Raw genomic sequence first — 21,048 nt, forward strand, 5'->3', positions numbered from 1 at the left:
CCTCTTGTGGACTTCCTGAAAAACAACAGCTGCCACTGAGGTGCCGGGTTCCTGCGCTGCATATCTCACGGAGCTGGGTCGCGCTGTCGCCGCGAGGGCGACCGTGTGCCCGGCATTCGGTCTCATTTGAACCCTCGGCGCAGACGACTCTGACTTGCCAGTTCTCCCAGGGCCTGCTGTGCAGCGGTCCAAACCGGGAGCTAGTGCCTGGCTGTGAAGTTGTACTGACTGTGAAAGTTGACTGGCTGCGAGTGTCTACTCGAAAAGGGGGTGATCAGCACTGTGAACCGTAACGCCGCGCGGGCAGTCGAGGCGATGGAAAGGCGCGACTGGAAAAGTTCCTCAATAGGAGGCGCCACATCGACATAGGTGCAATTTCTTGTGCGGGCATGAGCTACGCTTCCAGGGCGCCTTGACCTGTCTCGCCCCCTAGCCCGCTGAAGCACAGCTCTTGTGACACTCAGCAGCAGCCGACCTCCATGCCGGGCGTATGCCAACGACAATTTGAATGTTCGCTTTTGCGCTACCGGTAGCCCGGAGCTGTGCATTCAAATCTCCTCCGCTCCGCAGAGGCCCTATCAAGTTAAATCTAACCCTGTGGTCTTGTCGCCTTGCTTGCAATCCGTCACAGCATTTCTCTACAGCCACCGGCGCCGCGCGAAGGGGCACTCCGTGTCTCAGCCAGTCACCAGAAAGGCAGAGTGCACCGATCGCACTCCTCCAAAGTGTATTAAGCTCAGACAGATCGTTCGCTTGAAGCAGACAAGATCCCTCGACTGCAGCTGCCGCGCGGCGTCCAGGCACACATAGATTCGCCCAGGCAACCACACACATGAAAATAGAACTAAGCAGCATAGGAGAGTGTCCCTGAGACACCTGTAGCGCGGACAACAGAGGACCCGACAACTGCGAGGCGCCAGTTGTTGGACCAGCTGGGACGAGAGCGGCGCAAGAAAATCAGAGTCAAACTGCGCTCCTCCGCCGACATCGCGCCTGTCATCCGTGCACCGCACCTTGAGGCAGGCACACTTCCCGCCCTTCGGCTAAACACCCAGAGACGCGTCAAGTCCTCCTCACTCGGATTCGACAGCAGAATGAGAAAGCATGGCAAGGGAGAGTTTGGGGAGTCTAGACGAAGAGAAGCTGGCAGCTGGACTCTCGGGTCGACTCGCGCGGGCGACGGCGCAGCGCCCCCCCACTCGCAAACAGAAGCAAATGACCCTTCAAACGCGAGAAGACTCGATGCATAAGCGAGTCTTTCAGGAGCGTAGCTGAGTCTCCACCTATACTCTGCGGGCTCTCAAAGTCTCCAGCCTCGATAGAAAGCCCCTCCTCAACCAACAGCGAACTGGGGTCTCACGCACGACGTATGGGTTGCGTTGCCGTCTGTACCGTTGACCCTTTTCGTCTCCGTGACCCCCCGAGGCAAGTTCCGAGTGGTTCACACATGTTCCTGGCAAAGGACTCTCCTGCCCGACAGGGTTCGCTCCGGAGGACGACCCCCTCGTGTCTTTGTCACAAGTCGGTCTCGTCTTCTCTTCGGCGGTTCCTTCTCCTGCTCGTCGCAGCAGCCCTCAGAGCCAGCCTACCGCCACACACACCAGGTCTTCGGACCGCTGCCTGCCTCCTCTTTTCCCTCGCTCACGCTCTCCTCTCCCCTCCGCGCCTCCGCGAGCCATTTGACTCTTGCGGAGTTCTGCGTGTGCCTTGCGCCGCTCCCCACCCCCGCCCCCGGCCCCACCAGGGCCCATCCGTCTGCCTTCTCTCCACGTTTTCACCTCGTGCGGTGCGCGCGCGATTAGATGAACCCCCCGCCGAAGCCTCCGCCGCCTCCGCCGAATCGTCCCCCCGGGAAATTCCCAAAGGCTGAGCCGAAAGGGCTCCTCCCTGTAGGATCTAGGTCGCCGCGGTTGTCCCAGCGCGGAGGCCGTTCGTGGTCCGGATTGGGCTCCACGCCGAAGGGGCCGATGGGGTCGTAGCGCGCGCCGGGGACGAAGCCCTCAGGAAGGCTGCGGGTAGCGACAAGAAAATGCCAGAGGAGAGACATGTCCGCTCGCTGGATAAGAGAGAAAGCTGAATGAGCTTTCAGAGCGATGCTGAGACCTGCGGGTCAGAAGATGCCACAGCAAATTGACACAGGTAACAGTTGAACGCCGACGGAGCTTTGCATCTGCGGTGAGCGGGCACAGACTGGGAGACCACAGACAACGGCAGGCAGCACGTTCTCTCGTGGGGCGTCTGCGGCAAGTGAGGCGGACCGAAAGCACGCCACAGCAGCAGTGTCTGTTGAAGGCAGGTAGACTCAACGACACTACGAGCTAGCCAAAGACCGACTGAACCTCGCATCGTCTCGCGACAGAAAAGCGAGCTCATCGTCATCCACCCGCTTGGTGCGCTCAGGCGGCGCTTTTGAACAGAACCGCGCACAACGCCGCCACGCGCGCGGTTGGTGGGGATGGCCTCAGGCAAGAAGGGAGAAGCGCGCCAAGTCAGCCAGCGGCGAGCCACAGCAGCCTCACCGTTGCTTGAAGGCAACACCTGAGAAACCTCTACGTGCGAAGCGAAACGCTTGCCAAGCGCGCCACCGGGGGAAAGTGCGCGACACCAACAAGACACTGGAAAGCTTCCCAGGCTGCAGCAGCTCACTAGCGCGACACCCCGGCAAGCACCGTCTCTGCCATCCTCGACCGAACTTACGGGGGCATGGGCAGGCGGTCACGCCCCCCCGGCTCGTCTCCAAAGAAGAACGGGTGCCGTGGACCCACATGCGTGCCGCCCTCTTCTTGGTCGGGACGGGGTGGAAAGGCTTCTTCAGGTCGTCGCGTCGAGTCAGGAAGCCCTGGAGCGCGCAGGTCTTGCCCCCCAACAGACGGGCCTCCTGCGTGCGGGAGCGAGGAGGGCGGAGAAAGAGACGAGGTGGGCAGCTCGGGGCTAGCCTGCGCCAGAGACGCACAGCGGCACTCGCGGCATCGACAGGTTTCGCGGAAGACCGCTGCGGCAGGAAGGAGCAGCCGAAGCAGCAAGTCGAGGCGGGACGCAGACTCGCTCGCGACACACAGACCGAACCGGTTGGGCTCTACGCGGCGGCAGCCAAAAGGGGTCACTGCAGTTTTTGCCTCACTCACTCAGTTGAAAATATGCGGGACGCGCCACAAGTCCTGCACCCACAGCGCGCGCCCGCAGGGAACCCAGCAAGAAGCCACGGCGTTTGCTTTCCCTTTCAAGAAGAGCAATGAAACAGCTAGTCCTGTGCCTACGTGCGAAAGCGCTGACGAGGTTGAGCCTTCCGGTGGCGGCTTCGCGGCGCCGCCGCGGTCTGTCGGGTTCATCTTGGCGCACGGCGCGAGAGCGCGAACGAGAGGGGAAATCAGACGGGATTCGATGGACGCAAGCAGTCCCTGAGAGCAGGCAAGAGATGTAGAAACACGCCAAGAGAGAGTGCTACTATCTCGCGCTTGCGGGCGAACCATTTCGATTGAACGAGGTGAAAACTCGGGTGTTGAGGGGGCACACCCTCCGGCAGTGCAGCAAGGAGCTCACTGGACGAAAAACAAATCCACACGACGAACGATTCATCCCAGAGCCGAAATCGGCAGATGGTATTTAAAAAAACCACTGCAGCTGCCAGACGAGTCTGGTGTCTCTGTCTTGGATATTCGAGAGGGGAAGCTGCTGTATCTGCCTCGTCTACCCGCTGCCTCGTTTTCCGTCCGCAGAAGACGCCATACCAACCTGGAAAGTGGCCCTGCTGGCATCCAGATTGAGGGTCCTCTGGCTGTCGGCGCCTACCTTGGTAGATTGCTTCAGATTCGATCTTCCCTCGTTCTCTGTGTCGTCTTCTTTTCCCCTACCGGGGGTGCTGTCTCTTGGTCTGCCGCCTCGTCCCTGTGTGTCGAGCTCTAAGATGGAAGCTGCAGCCTCGAGAGGAAACTCCGCGGCCAAAAACTCGTCCCCTGTGGCTTCATCCCTAGCGCTTACAGTAAGAGCAAAACCAGCCACTGCGCATCGAATCTGCACGCGCCACTCTGGCTTTTTTTTCCCGGTCAACTCCTCGAGCCCCCGTCGCCGAGAGTAACTCAGAGTGTACTCAGGAGAAGTAGACGGTTTCTCGTCGAGATGGAAGGCAGCGGGGTCATAAACCACCTGAGCCACGCGGCCATCTGCCAAGCGGACGTAGTCTCCGTGCGATGTGCTCACTTCAAGCGGCGAGTCCACTGCTTCAGAACTGTCCCGTCCTTCGGTCAAAAATTCACCGCGAACGTTAGTATGGCCATAGAGAGGCGTGAAACCGCTATCGAGGAAGGAAGCATGGACCGCGAGTGTCAGTGCTTCAGCGGCATCTCGGAAATGGCCCTGCTTCAGCTGAAGCAACGATTGCAGTGTGCTGGCACAGCTGCCGTTGGCGGAGAGGGGATCACACGCAGTTGACGGGGAAAGAGAAGGATCTTCCACGCTCAGATCTGTCATCGCAGCAGAAAATGCCGACACGATAACCACCTGGTCGGACAAGCCCGTGCACAATGGGGGTAGGCACACCAAAAACAGGGAGATGACAGCAAAACGAGATGGAGCACGTGGTAAGAAATGCACAGCCATAACGGTTCCACGTCGAAAAAGGAGTCATAGCAATTTTTCGCCTCATTCGCTGTTCGCTGGGACCCAGAGAAAAGCATGCCTTCTACAGAGGACGGTGACCGCGCGACTTGTTTGGTCATGCTGCCTGCAGAGTCTGGAAGGCAGTGCGTGGCGCCGACCAAGGCACACGTCGATTGTTGGTCTTCCCTCGGTCAAAGTCTATTTTTCCTGGTGGCTGTCCAGGCTGGTTCAAGGCACGAATAACTCTCAAAGTTGACTGCGCGTGGCAATCGGCCGTCGTCGATGTCTTTGAACGCACACTGCTCAGCACACTGGACGGAAGTCGTCAAGCAGGGCCCCTGCAAGCGACATCCAGACTCACAACTGTCTACTTCAGCTTGCCTACTTATATGGCATAGATTGACCGTCAATGTATAGTGCCAACATCGGTTGTTACGGTCACCGCGTCGAGAAACGCAGCTGGCTGTCTGCCGGCGCTTGCCCTGCAAGCGAGGCGAGTGCGCTGCGGATGTGTTCCCAGCAACCAAGTAGCTCGAAAGCACTGAGCTCGCAGCTTCGGTAGTTGCATCCGTTTCAGTCACGTACTAGGTTCATTTTGTGGAATGTCGGCACAACTCGGAGCGAAGAGCGCTCCGATAAACGGATTGGGTCACTACATGCAAAACAGCAGGACGCCTTGTGCGTCAACAAGGGAGGGTCACCCCCGATGAACCGGTACAGAATACAGGGAACTAAGGCTATTTCCTCACAGAGTGAAGTCGGTCCTATGCTGAATAGACCTCCAAGGATGCAGCGAGCGGTAGAAACTGGCGAATCTGCAGGCGACTGTCCAACCTCTCAACTAGATTCCAAGGACAGCTAAAGCGGGGGCGGTGTGCTCTGCAGTGAAGTAGCCCGAGGTCTTCGATGTCAGGAACTGCCGGTGAATGAAGGCCTCAGGTATTTTCCTAGCCACACATTTTTCAGACTGTGACTCAACTTGCGTCCCTTCCCGCCACGCCACCCAGCAATATGCAGTGCACCTCACGTGTCACATCCCGTACGTCTCTACTCTCGTAGAAATGGAAAGCTACAGCTGCAAAAGGAGGATTTTCCCACACAGTAGCCCCCTCCTGTACGCTCACCCCACTTTTCTACTCTCCTGCCAGCCGTCAACTCTGAACCGCACGGAAACCAGTTCGTCGGGGAAACCAGGCCCCTGTATTGATCTCCGTTCGCCTTCGGACGCATTGGCTGCCTTCAACCCTGCTGACCGGCGTGCGGTGTGCGTGACCCCCCTGCACTGCAGATTCTGTGCCTTAGCAGCGTCTGCGATTGCAACGGCCGCGTATGTATGTGAGCACTGTGGCACGCGTTGCTTGGATAGTGCAAATACAACTACATCTTCGCCCCTACCGACATGCGTATCGACTCTTGCGTTCACAGTGTGCACTACTGTGTTGGAAGCAGAATATCGCCCTTCCCGCAGCCTCTTACTACGGTGCAGCGACGTGCGAGCCCTTCGCCTTTATCCCTGATGGTGACTGGGTAACGAACGAAATCATGTTGGGTGTCTCCTGGCGAATCATGTGGAATCGCTTGCGCACATGACAACTGAGTGGTGGTGACGCAGGTACACAGGCAAGTTGAAAGAGAATCTACGGGGGAGAGGAATGGTTCATCAGTTAAGACAGACCAGTGTGAGAAGGTGAGTCAGAATTGTCGAGGCCGCTGTCACCTGCTTACAGAGCAGGTGACAGCTCAAGTGGCATTGTACCAATGGGGGCAGCAGAACGTGCCCGCTTTGTTGCTGAATTTCCTGTTCCTCAAGAAACGAATCTTTCGGCCGGAAACTATACTCTATCGGCGTTACCGGCTACTGCTCCACTGGCATCATTCCTAAACTCTATTCACGACTGTTGCCATCAGGATTCACCCCGAAGTGACTGTGCGTTTTACATTCGCGATTCGAGGCGGGATGCTATTGCAGCTGCGTTCCACAAGGCATCGTGCTCCTTGGAAACATTTTTTTTTATTGATGACAGCCAACCCCCGCACATATGTGCCTTCATAGCGCGGACCGAAAATGGCTCCCTCCCTGCATCTAGAACCGCACTGTCTCCGCTCACCGTTACAGAGTGTAATCGAGACACCCCCCTGTCGGTGGTCCTTCCAACGCTAGATCTTCATTTTTTCCAGGAGAAGTCTACCTCCGTGACACCACCCAGAAACCGCCCGCTTTGCCAAAGCGGCGGTATTCTGTCAGCATCCGTGACCTGGCGACCTAATGGTGGCTGACGAAGAGCTACGCTCTATTGGCTTATGCTATCGTACCGTGGTATCTTATTGCCCCTCTCCCTGACAGTGCGGCGAGCGTCCTCAGCACCATGTCTCATAACACCGAAGCTGTACTCGGGTCCTCTGTACACGATGGCGATGCATGAGACGCCAAGCCTCATTTTTGGGAGGCTAGGCAGCGCTGAGCACCTTAGCGTCAGCCGGGGAAAACAAGCAGTGCCTTCTCTCCGTAACCACATATTCGGTGTGACCGGAACATTCAATGAAACGCACAGGGATCCTCATAAAAGCGGAGTGTCCTCAAAGAAGGTGCCCTTCTGCCGCTAGGTTTTTCGACTCCTAGCACGATGAAACATCCACACCCACGGTGTCGAACAGCCTCTCGGCAACAGGTCTTGGCTGCATGCACGCAGTTGCAGGAAATGGAAGACCTTCCATGTCGACGTCGAGCTTTTTGTCCGTGATCCCTCAATTCTAGTTTTAACCGTGGCAGTCGACCGGCCGATTCGCGAGTCCAGCGAGTTGCCAAATGGCTTACACGCAAAAATCTCGGACCGACACATAGTGTGCAACGCCTTCGCCGCATGCACTCGTTCTCAGTCCTATACTCAAATCGTCAGACGGCCGTTTCTGGCGTTTGACTGGCTGCGCTTACCGCATTTCCGGCTAATGCAGCGACGTATTCTCCGAGTGCATCTACTGGCGTGTTCGCGTCGTTAATCATTTTTGCTCCGCAACCACGGACGGCGAGAGTAGATTTGCCGTCCTCAAGCATCTACATCTGGCAGCTGAAAAGGTCAGACACGAGAGGAAGCCCCATTGGAGGCCAAATCGCGAGGACTGTGCGGACAGTCCTGGTTCAACAGTTCCGAGCAAAAAACCGTCGCCGCGGAATCCCAGACAGCAACGGGTCCATGGCCGTGTGAATGCGTATTGGGTTCGGCGTATTTTCTGAACACATTCGCATTTGGAGGTCAAGCGCGTGCTGGATCGATTGTTGGCGACTCGGGAAACACTCCTCTGGTGTCCGTTACCAGTGGCAGACTTCCCACGTGTTACCCAGAAAGGATCTCAGTGCCTTTTAATCCCATTTTCCCCCTCCCTGCCTCGCGGAACGGCCCCAGCTCTACGGGTTTTCCGCTAGCCGGCGCCGCAACTCGAACCTCTAAGGCAGGATGGAGGACGCCCCGTGTATTGGCATCTCCGCTGCCTCCGGAAGGAGCGCAGCATCCACGTGCCCAGTGTAAGTCTGCACGCCGCTCCCAATCGATCTTCTTGGAAGCCCCTCTCGCGCGCCGGCGAGAAGCTCCAGAGAACCACGCGGGATTCTTCCACTTTATGGACGGGCAGGAAGTCAATGTTTCAGCGAGCGTGCCGCCCTGCAGGCAGCCACAAGCTGCAACACACATGCATGGCTGTTGCCTCAGGCGTCCGCCTGTTTTCGCCGAGGACTCTGTTTCGGATATGCCATTTGGAAATTTCCGCTTCTCAGGTGCCATCAGGCGGTCTCCAAGTACACGTGCCCAAAGTGCCGCACGCTCTATTGCTCCTCGGATTGCTACAACGTAAGCGTGCTGCGTGCCTCTGTCTCTGGAGAGTCATCTACGGTTATAGGCATCTGCAGCCACGCGACGCGAACTGTGCTTGCAACTCCCTTCCATTTTCCAGCCCCTGCTATTGATACAGTCCGCTTCCGTTCTGGTTTGGCACGCAGGCGCCCCTGCTTTCGAAGTTTTGTGCCTTGCGTCGCGAGTTGTCGGCTCTGGTTAGCCCGTTGTCTGCTGCTTGTCTGTCACCGTGCAGCGTCACAACGACGGGCGGTGCGTGAGGCAGTTCCAAGAGGAGCAGGTCTTGGAGGCAGTCAAGGCAGCGAGAGTTACAGCGATTGATAAGCGCAACTTTGAGCAGAAACTCTCTCGCATTCGCGCCCACGAACGAGCGGCTGAAGACGAGGACGACGATGAGGGCGACGCGCCGCGTGAGAGAGGCCCTCGCGGGGGGCGAGCCTCAGAGGGAGAGAGACGGCGAGAGGAGGAAGCGGAAGGAGACGAATCCGGCCTCCTCAATGGCATGGACGACGAGAGGCACGCGCAGCTGATGGAGCTGGCGCACTCGGGCCTGCTGGACGAGGACGCTCTGACTGAGGAGGAACGGCGAGCGTTCCATCACGCCGTGGGGACTGGCGCCCTAGCTCAGTATCTCGAGCCGTGGGAGCCGTGGTGGCAAAAGGTACGCCGAGGGCCGCAGCCTGTCTTCCGGTCCTCGCATGCGTGCCGGCTGGGGTCTGACGATATTCCGCTTGGATCTTGACGCTGTCGCGCTCGGCAGGAATCGCTCAGCCCGACGCGTCTCACAATGCAGAAAAGGAACGAGGGGCGGGGGATGGGGGGGGATGGAAGGGGGACGGAGGGGGGGATGGGGGGGGGGGATGGGGGGGCGGGCGAAGGTAGGGGGAAGCGAGAGGTGCTGAGGCGCGAGAGAACGATCCGCTGTCAACGCGCTGATCAGACTTTTCTGTCCACGGGTCAACGGCGCTTCCTGCGTGCTGCTGTGCCTCGCCATGTCTCTCGCTCTCTCTGCTGCACTCAGGCCGAGCTCCATCCTCCGGTCGCGCCGCCTCCGCACTGTTGCTGCGCGCCTGAGAGGAAAGTCCACTTCGCGGTGTTCAACACTCTCCTCCAGCTCATGTGCGTTTCCTGCTTCTCGCTCGGCTCTGTGCCCCACTGGGGGAAGATGGGTTGCTTTGTCGCATGGCTGCATGCGGGGCTTCAGCCGGAATGTGGAGCCAAGGTAGCAGAAGCGTCCTTGGCAGCGACAGTCCTCCGCAAAGCCAAAGCAGAATCCGCACTAAGCGCTAGCGGTCCCGTGGTGCCGCTGGATCGCAGTGCAGGTCGTCCTTGACGGGCGACAGCGCGCATGCACGTGCCCAAACACCCCTCTGGTCTTTCCCAGAAACAGCGAGCCTTCGTGTGTGCGATCGCGCGACTCGCGGAGGAGAGCCGCCGCTTCTTTCCGGCCTCCAGTGCCGTGGCATGGGACCCCGACAGTGCCCTCGCGGCGGTGTGTGCGCCACTGTAGGTACGCGTACGCGCACTGTATGAGGAGCTACAACGGCGATGTCGAGGAGGTGGAGCTACAAGAGGCCTGCCAGCATATTCTAGCCGTCGCCCAGGTAAGCAGCGCGCGTGTCGCTCGTCTCCTGGCGGCCTCCTTCCCTGTGACTGTTTATCCTCTCACGCCTCTCATGCGCGCAACTGTCTCCGCTATGCCTGCCACATGCTCCACTCGAGCGTTCCTGAGGTATCCAAACTCTGGTCAGTGCTCAAGGGCGCAGTTGGCTTCGAACGCGAACTCCTGGGGTTAAGGGTCGAGGGTTGGGGGCCGGGGAGGGAGGGGTCTTCGCGAGTGGGGTTTTCGTGAAGTTTCTACCCTTTGGCGAACTCGCCTTATCTCCGTGTGCGCGGGGCGGGTGGGCGGGTTGCGTTCGCGTTTCGTGGCTGTCGGCGGCTTTTCTGAAGAGAATAAAAAGACCCCAAGACGCCGAGGCAGCGTGCGGTCGCTCGTTCGTGCGCACGGTGTCAAGTTTGTCTTGACCGTGGCCTCGGTGTCGAGACTTCTCAATTTTTCTTCGCCTTTGATCTGCCAGGCCTTGGGTGCCTCCCAGCCCCCGCCCACCCCTCTGGAGAGCCTGGACGTCGCCATTACTGCCACTTCGTCGGTAAGGCCCTCGCTCTCGCTTTCACTCCCCTCACACGGAGACAGCGACTAGGCAAAAACTCAGCTTGCGCGAACTCTTGAAGCAACGAGGGGGGGTGCTGAAGGCGCTAATACATCTCGTGGACTGGAGTGGTGTCGAGGGCCGTGGTCTGCGTTCGGCCAGTTATAACAGCTCTTTCAGAGCCTTCTGCGGCTTGGCAAACTGGATGTTTTCCTCCGTTTGTGTTTGGGCCTGCAGCACGCGGTGCAGTGCAAAGACCCCGAGTTCAACGCGCTTTGCCTGCAAGATCTGAAGGGCCTCTTCAGCTGCCGCGAGCACGCCTTCCACGCGATTGAAGAGACTCTCAGGATGCTTCACGGCCTTCTCGAGATGGTCGCTGAAGTGCAGGAGGAGGAGAAAGCTGAAGACGAGGCGCGGCTGGCAGCCAAGCTTGAGGGGAAGGAACGCGGAAAAAGAGAAGAGGAGCGAGAAGCGTTCAGGCGCGCGGTGAAGGAGAGGCGTCAGCATCTGAAGACTCTGAGTATGTCCCACAGCTTGCGAGCGGGGGGGCTGTGGCGTCTTCGCTGTCTCCCTCATTGTGACTGCGGAAGTCTGCCGCTCCAAGCAGGTGCTTTCTGCTAACGTACTCCGACGCGGTGACTTAAAATAGCCCTCTTTCCTAGTGCTGCAGGAGCTTTGGCAGTACAGTCAGTTCCCTCTGTATTTAACAATGAAACGGATAGTTAGAGAGGCGATACACCGTCCACTCAACCCCACCGCCGCCAGCTTCACTGAGATAGGATCGCACCTGCAGAAGGGCGTAGAGCCGCGGCGTCGATGGGCGGTGTCGAGGCTACTTGCACGGTTATGTGTCGTGTTTGTCGCGCGGGGGTGCAGGCCGCAACCTACAGATGAGCGAGCGTAAAGTTCTTTTCCTCGGTTCGTTTCTGTGGCATCACTGGGCGGAGGTTTCCGCGCTGGTGCCTGCCGCCATGGTTCACGTCAAGGCTAAGGAGGAGCAGCTGCAGGCTGTCCTCAAGGAGATTCAGACGATAAAGGCGAGCAGAGGTAAGAAGCCGGGCGGCTGCTACTACAGTCGGGAGCTGAGGGCGCCCCAATGGAAACGGCAGCCTTTTGCGCTTGCGCATCGTTCGCCGCCTCCAGTCTCGGCGCACAGGCCTCGGAGGCTTGACCAAGTTCTTCTGTAGGCGTGTGGACTGAAAGCGCGTAGGGAGCCTCTGGCGCACCCGAAGCTCCGCCCCGATGTTGCGTTCTGCGGCAATCCCGCCCACGTGGCTGTCTTCTACCCGCGTGAATCTGCATGCCTGTGTTTCACTCTGTCGCCCCTGGGTGTGGTGCAGCTGCGGCGGCGCGCGCGTACGCCATGTCTCGTCGCTGCGACGACATTGGCGCAGTTCCGCTGTCCTCTCTGTCTCCACACCCCAAGAGCAGCGCGCAGACCCTCTCTAGCCAGCAAGGAGTCTCAGGGTCCACGGACAGCGGAGCCCGCGCTCCGGCTAGCCAGCCGCCAAGGGCGCGTGGCACGCCCGGCCGTGGCGAGGACAGCGGAGCAGCTGCGGCTCGCGACTCCGACTCGGACGGAGGCAGAAATTTTAACTCTTCCGCATCTGCTGCTGCTGTCCCTGCGCCCGTAACTGCCCTAGCACCGCTTGCTACGAGTTCCACTCTGCGTGACAAAAAAGACGAACCTTCGGGAGTGCTTGAGGCGCTTCTCATCGCGGACGTGGCTGGGAAGGGGGGCGGTAAGGCAAGAGACCGGCCGAGCGAAGGAAAAAGAGAGATGGAGGACGCCGGCAAATGCATGCTGCTTATAGAGGAATTACAGTCCTCCTCCGGCTGAACTTCAGGCTGCTGTGTGGAGGCATTTCTGAGCGGCGTGCCTCGAGGCAGCGCCACGCATGCGCCGTAGGGCTGGCAGGTGCGCCTGGGTCGCACATCGCAGGTTTTTGAAAGGACTGTGAGGTGATCTACGCGGTTCGATTTCCCGTTTGTGTCTGCTTGGACAGCCAGCAAGCGACAGCACGCGGGGGGTCACCCGGCTGCTGCTGTGTGGTTGCCGCTTCGTGATTGACTTTTGCGGAGGCCATCGCCTGACCTGCACATCCGTTTCAACTGTCTCCCCGCAACGAGGGATTTTCCAGTTTCTGAAGCGTTTGGCGGGTCTGCCAGGCCGAGGAGAGGCGCTGCCAGGGAACAGGCACGCCTGAGGAGCGGCAGCATGCTAACGATAACGAGAGGGAATGGGCGGAGTGGAAATAAAACTCGCTCAGGACAAAGAAGACACCAAACGCAGGTGTATGCGTGTGGCTAGGCGCGCACACTAGATCCTATCGGCGTAAGAGCTCCTCGCGGTCGCCAGCGGGAAAAGCTGGTTCTCTAGTATCCCTGCGGGGCGCTTGGTTTGCGTAGGCAAAGGCAGACGTCTGTGAGCGAGTGACTCAGGTGATAAAGCCGCTGGTTATCCACATTTAAGGTAGTCGTGCGATGGGTGTGAGCGCGCTTCCTGACGCGAGTCGAGCGCGGAGGTTGATAAATTGGAATCGAAAAAAGATCAGATGGCATGAGTGCCTGCCACCATGCGGAAGCTAGATTTCCTGTCACGATCTGCGACTGTTGAGGCCTCAGCTTTGCACCACACATCTGCACATGAGCGTCTCGATGCTCCATGTGCTCCAAACGCGACACCCCGGTCAAGGCAGCGCTGACAAGTCACGGTGATGAGCCAGTAAGCCACCCCCAGCCTTAATGAGTGCTGTAATGCTGTACCCGCCTCTACGAATGAGAGATCGAGTCCGTTGCGAGCTGCATCGCATGCTGAACTGGCAACGCGCGACTTCTACACGCGTTTGCCCCCTGCGCTTTCAGCGCAGTCAAGCGAGGGGCGAGTGGAAACGCGACTTATGCCGCCTCTGCTGCAGGCGCGAACTGCTCTGCCGCAAACCTCAGAACCTCAGCGTGTCGGGGTGAAGCCGACAGGCGGTGGTGCTTCAACTTGGGGAGGGGGGGGGGGGGCTGGCGGAGCGGAGCTTTGTCGGGTCGTCACACGCAGATTTTGCGGCAGGTCTCTTTCCGCCTGGGGAGGGCCGGCTCTCTGGTTCTCAGCGCGCCCAAGAACAGACACAGGCCGCAGTCAGACGGCGGCGCTCCCGCAGAGTCCCCCAGCAGACAATCGCGACGGCAGGGCCCCAGGCGAGCACACGCGAGCCTGCATGAGACTAGAGGAGAAAAAGGTGGTTGTTGCAACAGTCAGAAGCCCGCCGCCGCCGCTCTGTGCGCGACTCCGGCAGGGTCGTCGCAGACGCCACGCTGGGCGCGCACGTTCCTCGCGCATGCAGCGAGGAAATGCACGTGGACATTCTCCCCGTCGAGCGATTAGGTTCGTTCGCTGGTCTCGGCGTCGTCTCTGGGTCGCTCGGCCTCCTCCAGGAGCTGCAGCGCCAGGCGAATGTGCGGGAAACGCTCCTGCTGCATCGCAAAGTCGCCGTTGCCGCGCGCCGCGGTCGCCGCTTCGCGCATCAAAAGCGCCAAGTAGCCGGGCGACAGAGACGCCGGAGGCCGCGGCTCCTCGCCGACGTTGACGCGGTTCAGCGCCCGGTGCCACCTGCGCAAAGCCCCAAAGAAAAAGCAAAACATGCAGTCGAGCGTAGGCCCGCCAGGCCGTGGAACGCCGCGAAGTCTTCCGCCCTCACACAGAAAGACGACGCAGCGATGGTGCGCGCTGAAGACTGCCGCTTGAGCATAGGAAGAAGACCCCAAGACTGAACCATTACGCTAGTGTACACCCAGAGAAAAAGATATATATAGAAAAAGCCTATGCGTCCCATTTTAGTACGTGTAACAGACAAAGACGCTTTGGTGAAGAGTCCTCCGCAGCCCTGAGTCAAGACACACGTGGCAAGAGCGGCATACACGCCGGCGTTCGCCGCACTCGCTCATAATAACTGCCCTCCCCCTCTTTCCACCTTTCAACGCAGCCCGCCTCTCGCTGCAGGACCGAAGACACTTCACTGCACGCAAGGAAACCCGCCCAGGCGCCGTCGACCTACGTGAGAGGAAGCATGTTGTCGACAGCCTCTCCTGAGGCCGTTCGCATCGACGACGCCTGGGTGGCGTCGCCCGAGCGGTACGCAGAGCTGAAGGGCCTCGGGCGAGCATAGGAGAGCACCTGCGCGCGCAGCAAGCGAGACACAATTTTCTTGGGCACCTGGGAAGCAACTGACAACGCGCTCGCCCTCTGGCTATCAACTCTGTGCGGCGCTCAGCCTCGCGAGGCCCGCGGCGCGGCGCCTCCGCGCATGCGGCCACGCACTGGGGAGAGCGCGTCTATTTCCGTCGAATGCCCCGTTGTAGTACACACATCACATGGCTTCTTGGTACTGAGAGACCATAGCATGGCGAGAAGAGAAGTGTCTTTTTTCCTCCACAGGAAACAGCCGCGCGACGCAAGCTGTGCTACGGGTGGGAAGAATGCAGCTCTGTGTCTCAGTCTGCTCGAGTGTGAGAATGACGAAAAACGCGCGCCCCTTCACCACTCTTCAGCTCCCAGCCCCCCCGCCCCCTCCCCTCTTCTGGCTTACGTTTCTGGAGAACTGCTGAGCATTTCCCGTCCACATTTGGAGGCGCATGCGGACTTCTTCGTCGACGATTTGATCCTCCGCGCCCGCGTCGCCGCCGTGGGCTCTGCCGAGCGCCGAGACGAAGTTCTGCAGCGCGCCCTGCGGATGCGCGCCGCCGCGCGTCCCCTCCGCCGCCGCCGCCGCGCCTCGTCGAGCCGCGTCGTCTAGCGCGTGGGCGGCGCCGTTCCCTGAGACAGCACTTTCCTCTTGTTCTGCCAACACCGAAGACCCGAAGCTCTCGTCGTCGTCGTCTTTGCGGTGGCCTCCTGAGGACGACGTCAGCAGCGCCGGCGCGGGCGAGAGGCCGCCGCTCGCCGGCGAGGGACTGGGACTCGCGCTGCTGTTGCTCATACTCAGCGGGGGGCGTGCGCCAAGCGGGCTCGGGACTGAGCCCGCGGAGCCCGTCGAGGCGCCAGCCATCGCCGCCAAAAGGGCGTCGCGAGCCTCGGTGCTTGAGCTGCTGCTCCCCGCGGTCGCGGCGTTTGAGGAGATCAACGACACCACGGACGGCGCGGATGCCCGCGGAGACGCGCGGCTGCTCAATGGCGACACAGGCAACGAAGAGCCTGCGAAAACGACACACGGAAAACGGGAACACAGACGAAGACCGACGCGAGATGAGTGAAAACCCTCTCTAAAGAGGCACGAAGAGAGCAAACTCAGCCAACAGTTCCGAATAAGCGACCACGTTTTCACACCTGCGGGCGACAGAACTCGCTTCGGAGATCTGCCCAAGCGCGTGTGTTCAGCGACTGTGGCTGCAACAAAACGAATCCGAAGAGAGAGAACGAGCGAACAGGAACGCAAGAGAGGACAACAAGGAGAGAGAAAGAGGCAATCGGCCGGTAGAATTAAAGAGAGAACGCATCTCAGTCAGCAGAAGAGGAAAGAGTCACGAAAACGGTGACACTCCCCGCACAGACCCCCGACTAACGCATGGCGAGGTCATGCACGGCAGGAAGCATGTGGAAAGCAGTAATGCAGAAATGGGTGGAGAAGCACTCAGCAGGACGCGAGGCGTCTGTTGTCTCTACGAGATGTCGCGGTTCTCCGCGTACTTTCTCCGAAGGCTGCGGCCGCTTCGTCTTCTACGTCCTGCCACTGCTGTTCAGAGTTTCGTTCGAGGTCCTCCTCGCGTTCGTTTTCTTCCTTTTTCTCTCTCTCTTCACGCGCAGCTGCGCCGTCGAGGCCCTGCGCGGACGCGACGTCCGCCGCGAGCCTGCGTCTGCGGCGCTCGGCCTCGTCGCCTGCGCCCTCGCGCGGTCTCCTCTCGCCGTCGCCGCCCGCCGCCCGCGCAGCAGCTGCGGCGCGAGAGGCCCTGGTGGGGTCGGCGCCGCCCTCGGCGCTCTCCGTCTCCCATGCCATCGCCTCCGCAAGCTCCTCCTGGTTCACGTGCCTTGCCATTGAGTTGAAAAGCGACGTGAGCAGCGCCGACAAGCCCGCAGTCGTCGCCGAGAGACGCGCGAGCGTCAGCGCACTGCGACCCACTGTGGGCACAGACACCTGGAGGCACGTCCAGCGAGCAACCGCATACCACAGGAGGTGACGGATTCGTAGGCGCCGACGCACACACTCGACGGCCTAGGGTGCAGGTGTTCACTCGCGGAAGCAGCGACTGCACGCTGCCGTCCCCTTCTGGCGTCGCCGGAGCTCCCCCTCGCCTTCAGAGCCCCGCGGCGCTGGCTAGAAGAAAGAGTACGACGTGCACTCACTCGCGTGACGCCCTGCTGCCAACCGATGAACTGCTGCAGCATCGCCGCGACGAGATTGAGCGCCGTAAAGTACGCAGGCAGGAAGACGCTGAGCGGTGGCGGCGCCCCGGTCTGCGTGGAGACGCGCGGCAGCTGAACCGGGTTCCATCCCGTCTCGCGATGAATGAGCTGCGGCGGCCGCACACAGAGAACGAGGACAGCAGCACAAACTCCAGCTCACGCGCGCGCGCCGCGCCTGCCTCGAAACGCGTGCCGCGCCTCCCTCTTCTTGACGACTGCCCTCCTGCTCCTGCTCGCACCACTCCACAGACCCTACTTCTCACCCGAACAATCACCCATCCAATGGCTGCCTTCCGAGTCATAAAATCGTATCAGCACTAGGGTCTTCAAAGCTCGAACTTCGATAATACAGTGAGGTCAATGAGAACGGACATAAATACTAAAAAACCGTTAATTTTGAATCGGATATTTCCAGCACTGCATAATATGCTGAAAAATGCCGTTCAGCAGCAAACCCTCAGGCAGCGGAACCGAGCGCGCGTGGCGCTGCAGAAGTCCCCTGTGTCTACCGGGCGAGTTCGACTGAATGCATACAGCTTTCCTCCAGGCTGGCTGCAGCAGCCTTCTGACGGGCGCGCTGAAGATCCGCGTCTCATATCTCAGCCAGCCCCAGGTCGCCACTCCTTCCCTACCGCAGTGATTCAAACACACGAGTTTTCACCACCTTCGCCCCCTCGCTGGGGCATGCGCTCGAGTCGATGTCACCACGTATTCGCCTACCTCCAGGGAGTCGCGCAAGTCTGTCCACGGCAGCAGACTCTGAACGAACTCATGCGTGATCACCAGCTCCTGCGGTCGCGGCAGCGGGCTCGGCGCCGACGTTTCGGCAGCGCGCGTGGCGTCTCCGCCTGCGGGCCTCTGAGTCTGAGGCGGGCTGTCTCCAGTCGCAGGCCGCGGCAGGGCGCTGTCTCCGCCCTCGCCGGACCTGGGTGTCTGGTGCTCGACCGAGACGTGAACCGCCACAGGCAGGACGTGAGCCGGCAGGCCCCCAGGGAGCAGCAGCGGCGTCGGTTGCTCGCCGAACTCCAGCAGCGGTTGACCGGCGCGCGCCGTCGCCGCGCCGGAGGCGGCCTGCGCTCCTGGGGCTGCACTGGAGGGAGACTCCGCGCCTGGTCTCCCCCCCGCAGGCGGGGCCGCTGAAGCGGCCAGCCTCTCTGGCAGCGCACCCCTCGGCGCCCGCTCCGCCGGCAGCGACGCACCCCCCTGACCGGGGGCTGCGGCTGGCGCCTCGGGCTCCAGGGTGTCGGAGTGCCGGGCGCTCGCGTCGCGCCGAACCTGCTCTGCTGCGCGGAGGAGACTGTGCGCCGCGGCCTCCAGCGCGCCAGAGAGCGCGCTGTAGAAATCCGCCGAAGACCGCCCTTGCCTGTCCCTCGCGGCAGTCGACGAGCCGCTTCCGCCGCTGCCGCTCGGCGCCGACGCGTAAGCTCCGCGGGCCTCTTCGGCGGCCAGTGGTCCGCCGCCGCCGGCGCCCGCAGGGCCCTCTCGCCCAAGCAGCGCGGACAAGAACGAGCCGCATCTTTCTGAGGGAGACGAAGAGGCAGCCGACGAGCGCATTCTCGCCGAGTCCGCTGCAGTGGAGCGGGTCACGCCGCCGGCCGTGGAGCCGTTCGAGTCCCAAGAGCCCGCCGCCTCAGACGAGGACTGTGCGGCAGCATCTCTGACTCCTCTGTCATCCCGGCTGCCGTCTAGCGAGGCGCCGCGGCTCGCAGATTCGCCTGCAGGCGAGAGAGCCGGCGCAGTTCGGCCCCGAAGCGCCGCGACCGCGTTCGACGCCGCCTGGGCTGCGGACGTCGCGGCCGCCGCGGCCTGAGCCGCCGAGGAGACAGAAGCGGCGACCGCGGAGACAGCTTGGCCTATGCTGTTGGCCAGGAAGCTCGGGCCGTGGGGGGGGGCAGGAGCCCCCGCGGGCCTGCCACCCGCCGCAGGCTGCATGGGTGACGGCTGCGGAAGAGCATCGACCAAAGAAGCGAAAACACAACGAGTCACGACTTAAATGAGGAGGTCACGAGAAAACAGAAATACAGTCACTGTTCAATTCCCCCGTCGCTGCCACTCTCTCAGTCGAGCGGTGCATTTCTGCACTCGCTGCTGCCTGCGCCTGGGCGTGTGCGCGACCCTCCTCGGCCCAGTTTTTCTCTCATTCTCTATCCGTTCTCTGCCTGCGACCCTTCCTCCTAATTCAGAGGCGCCCCTTCCCCTTTTTTTCTCCCCCCCCCCCCTCCCCCAGCTCTGATCTCTCACCTGCGGGCTCCCGTGCATCACCGTCAAGTTTGCGGGGAGCTGCATGTGACCAACCATCATCGTGCCTCCGCCGGGGAGTGCGATCGGGGTCCACGTGGGGCCACCTGACCCGCCGCGGGCCGCGCCGCTCGCGGCCTCCGCGAGGGCCCCGGGGAGGGTGCCGAGGCCGATCACGCCTGCGTTCGCGCCGCTCGCGGCTGTCAAGGCGCTGCTGGCACCGCTCCTCGTCGGGTCCTGCGTCTGACCCGCCGCGGCCTCCCCCCCCCCTCGGGCTGCGCCTGCTTCACCACGTGGACGGTGTGTCCGCTCTTGACGTCGCAGCTCTCCAGCGTGCGGCCTGGGGCGAGCGCGCGGCCCTGGTAAATCAGCCTGACGCGCGCGTCAGGCCAGTCGGCGGCTTCTGCCGCCAGCGAAACGACGTCTGCGATGTCGATGTCGCTCGGCAGCTCCAGCGTGAAGGTGCGACCGTCCAAGCAGCGGAAGTTCACGGTGAGAATGCCCTCGTCCTCCGCGGGCGAGGGCGAGGGCGAGGGCGCGGCAGCAGGCGCGGAGGGCTCCATCGCGGCGGCCGGGTCAGACAGAGAGACAGGGAAAGAACACGCGGACCCGCAGCTCGCACAACCGAGAAAATCTATTCGTACCGGGTTGTGGAAAGAGGAGGAGATACAGACATACAGAGGCCACGAGCAAATGGCGGATGCGTGTGTGAGCGGTTCAAAGGATAGAAGAGGCAAAAAACACCTCTCTACAGAGGGGTTCGAAGGGCAGGTCGCAATTCACGGGGGAGAAGGACCGCTAAGGAGTACAATGAGAGGAGCGGCGGAGTTCTTTTTTCAGCTGAGGGGGAGGATCAGAGTTCTGCCGTAGAAGAAGGAAGAAAAAGAGCCAGGAAATCCCAGAAAAGAAGCGCGCACGAGTGAGCAAACCTTGTAGACCAGCACCTCTCCGTCCCCTGAAAAAAAGGCGACGCGGAATCGGATTTCTAGGCCTCCCGCGTGTTTCGTGTGACGTGGCGAGGACTCTGAATCTCTTGCCTGCGAGAAGGTACGTTTTCGTGTCGGCTTTTTAACCTCGTCACAGGAGCGGCGAAACGACCCACAGAGTGGAGGTGGCGCACAAACGTCCGAAGCGGCAAGAAAGAGAGAAAAAACAGAAACGCGAGAAGAGAAAGTTACACTCAATAAGAAGCCAGGAAATTTCAGCCAGACACTCGGCACACGTGGTGCCTGTGAGGTGGTCACGGCGCCTCTCACGCGCGCAAATGTGGCAGCGGACGACGACGAAAAGCTCGTAGTCTGTCGAGAGACAGAAAGACAGGTTCTACGAGGCGTTGAGACTTCTCTCGACGCTTTCCTGTCAGCCCAAAAAACGGCTTTTTACAGGGTCTTTCACGGTGTGTTGACGCTGAGTCGCACCCACACAACAAGCATTGTCGCAAAGTCAGGATGCATGCTCCGTTCGACGGCTCTCTGGTACGCCAACCAGGTCTCGGGTTTTTCCCCTCCTAGAAGCGCGTCCAGGTGTTTACACTCGGGCATTCAGACGCGCGATACAATCAACAGAATCTCCTAGCCGTAAGCCGATGAATAAATACGCACGCATAGAGGGTCAACAGCACACACGTATAGGTCCTGCGCATCTATCCCGGGCAGAGGTCGGCGCCTCACATTCGGTGTTGTCGCTTACGAGAGCCGAAAGTGTTAGATTTCAATATCCTACTGCATGTAGCGGTAATTTGACGAAGCAGGGCTGCCCAGCGCGTAAGTGCAGTCTTCTGGAGCCTAGCGTTGGCTCAGTTTGGAGGGGATGTGCAGAAAACTGGAGACTC

The 21,048-nt window shown here is 60.6% G+C and overlaps 3 protein-coding genes across 3 annotated transcripts; 1 reads left to right on the plus strand and 2 right to left on the minus strand.

Annotated features, from left to right (window-relative positions):
• Nucleotides 1-1,798: 1,798 nt before the first annotated feature.
• Nucleotides 1,799-4,596, minus strand: BESB_047290 (uncharacterized protein; the record flags this gene model as incomplete). Its single annotated transcript, XM_029363180.1, has 4 exons — nucleotides 1,799-2,009; nucleotides 2,698-2,936; nucleotides 3,258-3,398; nucleotides 3,790-4,596. The coding sequence occupies 4 exons, from the start codon at nucleotides 4,594-4,596 to the stop codon at nucleotides 1,799-1,801; spliced, it is 1,398 nt and encodes a 465-aa protein (XP_029220546.1).
• A 3,452-nt stretch (nucleotides 4,597-8,048) lies between these two features.
• BESB_047300 (HIT zinc finger protein) lies at nucleotides 8,049-12,662 on the plus strand (the record flags this gene model as incomplete). The annotated part of the gene is made up of 10 exons (XM_029363181.1): nucleotides 8,049-8,116; nucleotides 8,366-8,438; nucleotides 8,677-9,102; nucleotides 9,463-9,560; nucleotides 9,952-10,045; nucleotides 10,520-10,591; nucleotides 10,829-11,111; nucleotides 11,468-11,638; nucleotides 11,932-12,333; nucleotides 12,598-12,662. 10 exons carry the CDS (start codon nucleotides 8,049-8,051, stop codon nucleotides 12,660-12,662), a joined length of 1,752 nt encoding a protein of 583 aa, XP_029220547.1.
• A 1,301-nt stretch (nucleotides 12,663-13,963) lies between these two features.
• Nucleotides 13,964-19,780, minus strand: BESB_047310 (ubiquitin family protein; the record flags this gene model as incomplete). The annotated part of the gene is made up of 8 exons (XM_029363182.1): nucleotides 13,964-14,192; nucleotides 14,638-14,756; nucleotides 15,169-15,773; nucleotides 16,266-16,710; nucleotides 16,920-17,087; nucleotides 17,700-18,608; nucleotides 18,642-18,920; nucleotides 19,466-19,780. 8 exons carry the CDS (start codon nucleotides 19,778-19,780, stop codon nucleotides 13,964-13,966), a joined length of 3,069 nt encoding a protein of 1,022 aa, XP_029220548.1.
• Between the last annotated feature and the right edge of the window lie 1,268 nt (nucleotides 19,781-21,048).

The sequence above is a fragment of the Besnoitia besnoiti genome, chromosome III (assembly GCF_002563875.1).
Source record: "Besnoitia besnoiti strain Bb-Ger1 chromosome III, whole genome shotgun sequence".
Lineage (NCBI taxonomy): Eukaryota > Apicomplexa > Conoidasida > Eucoccidiorida > Sarcocystidae > Besnoitia > Besnoitia besnoiti.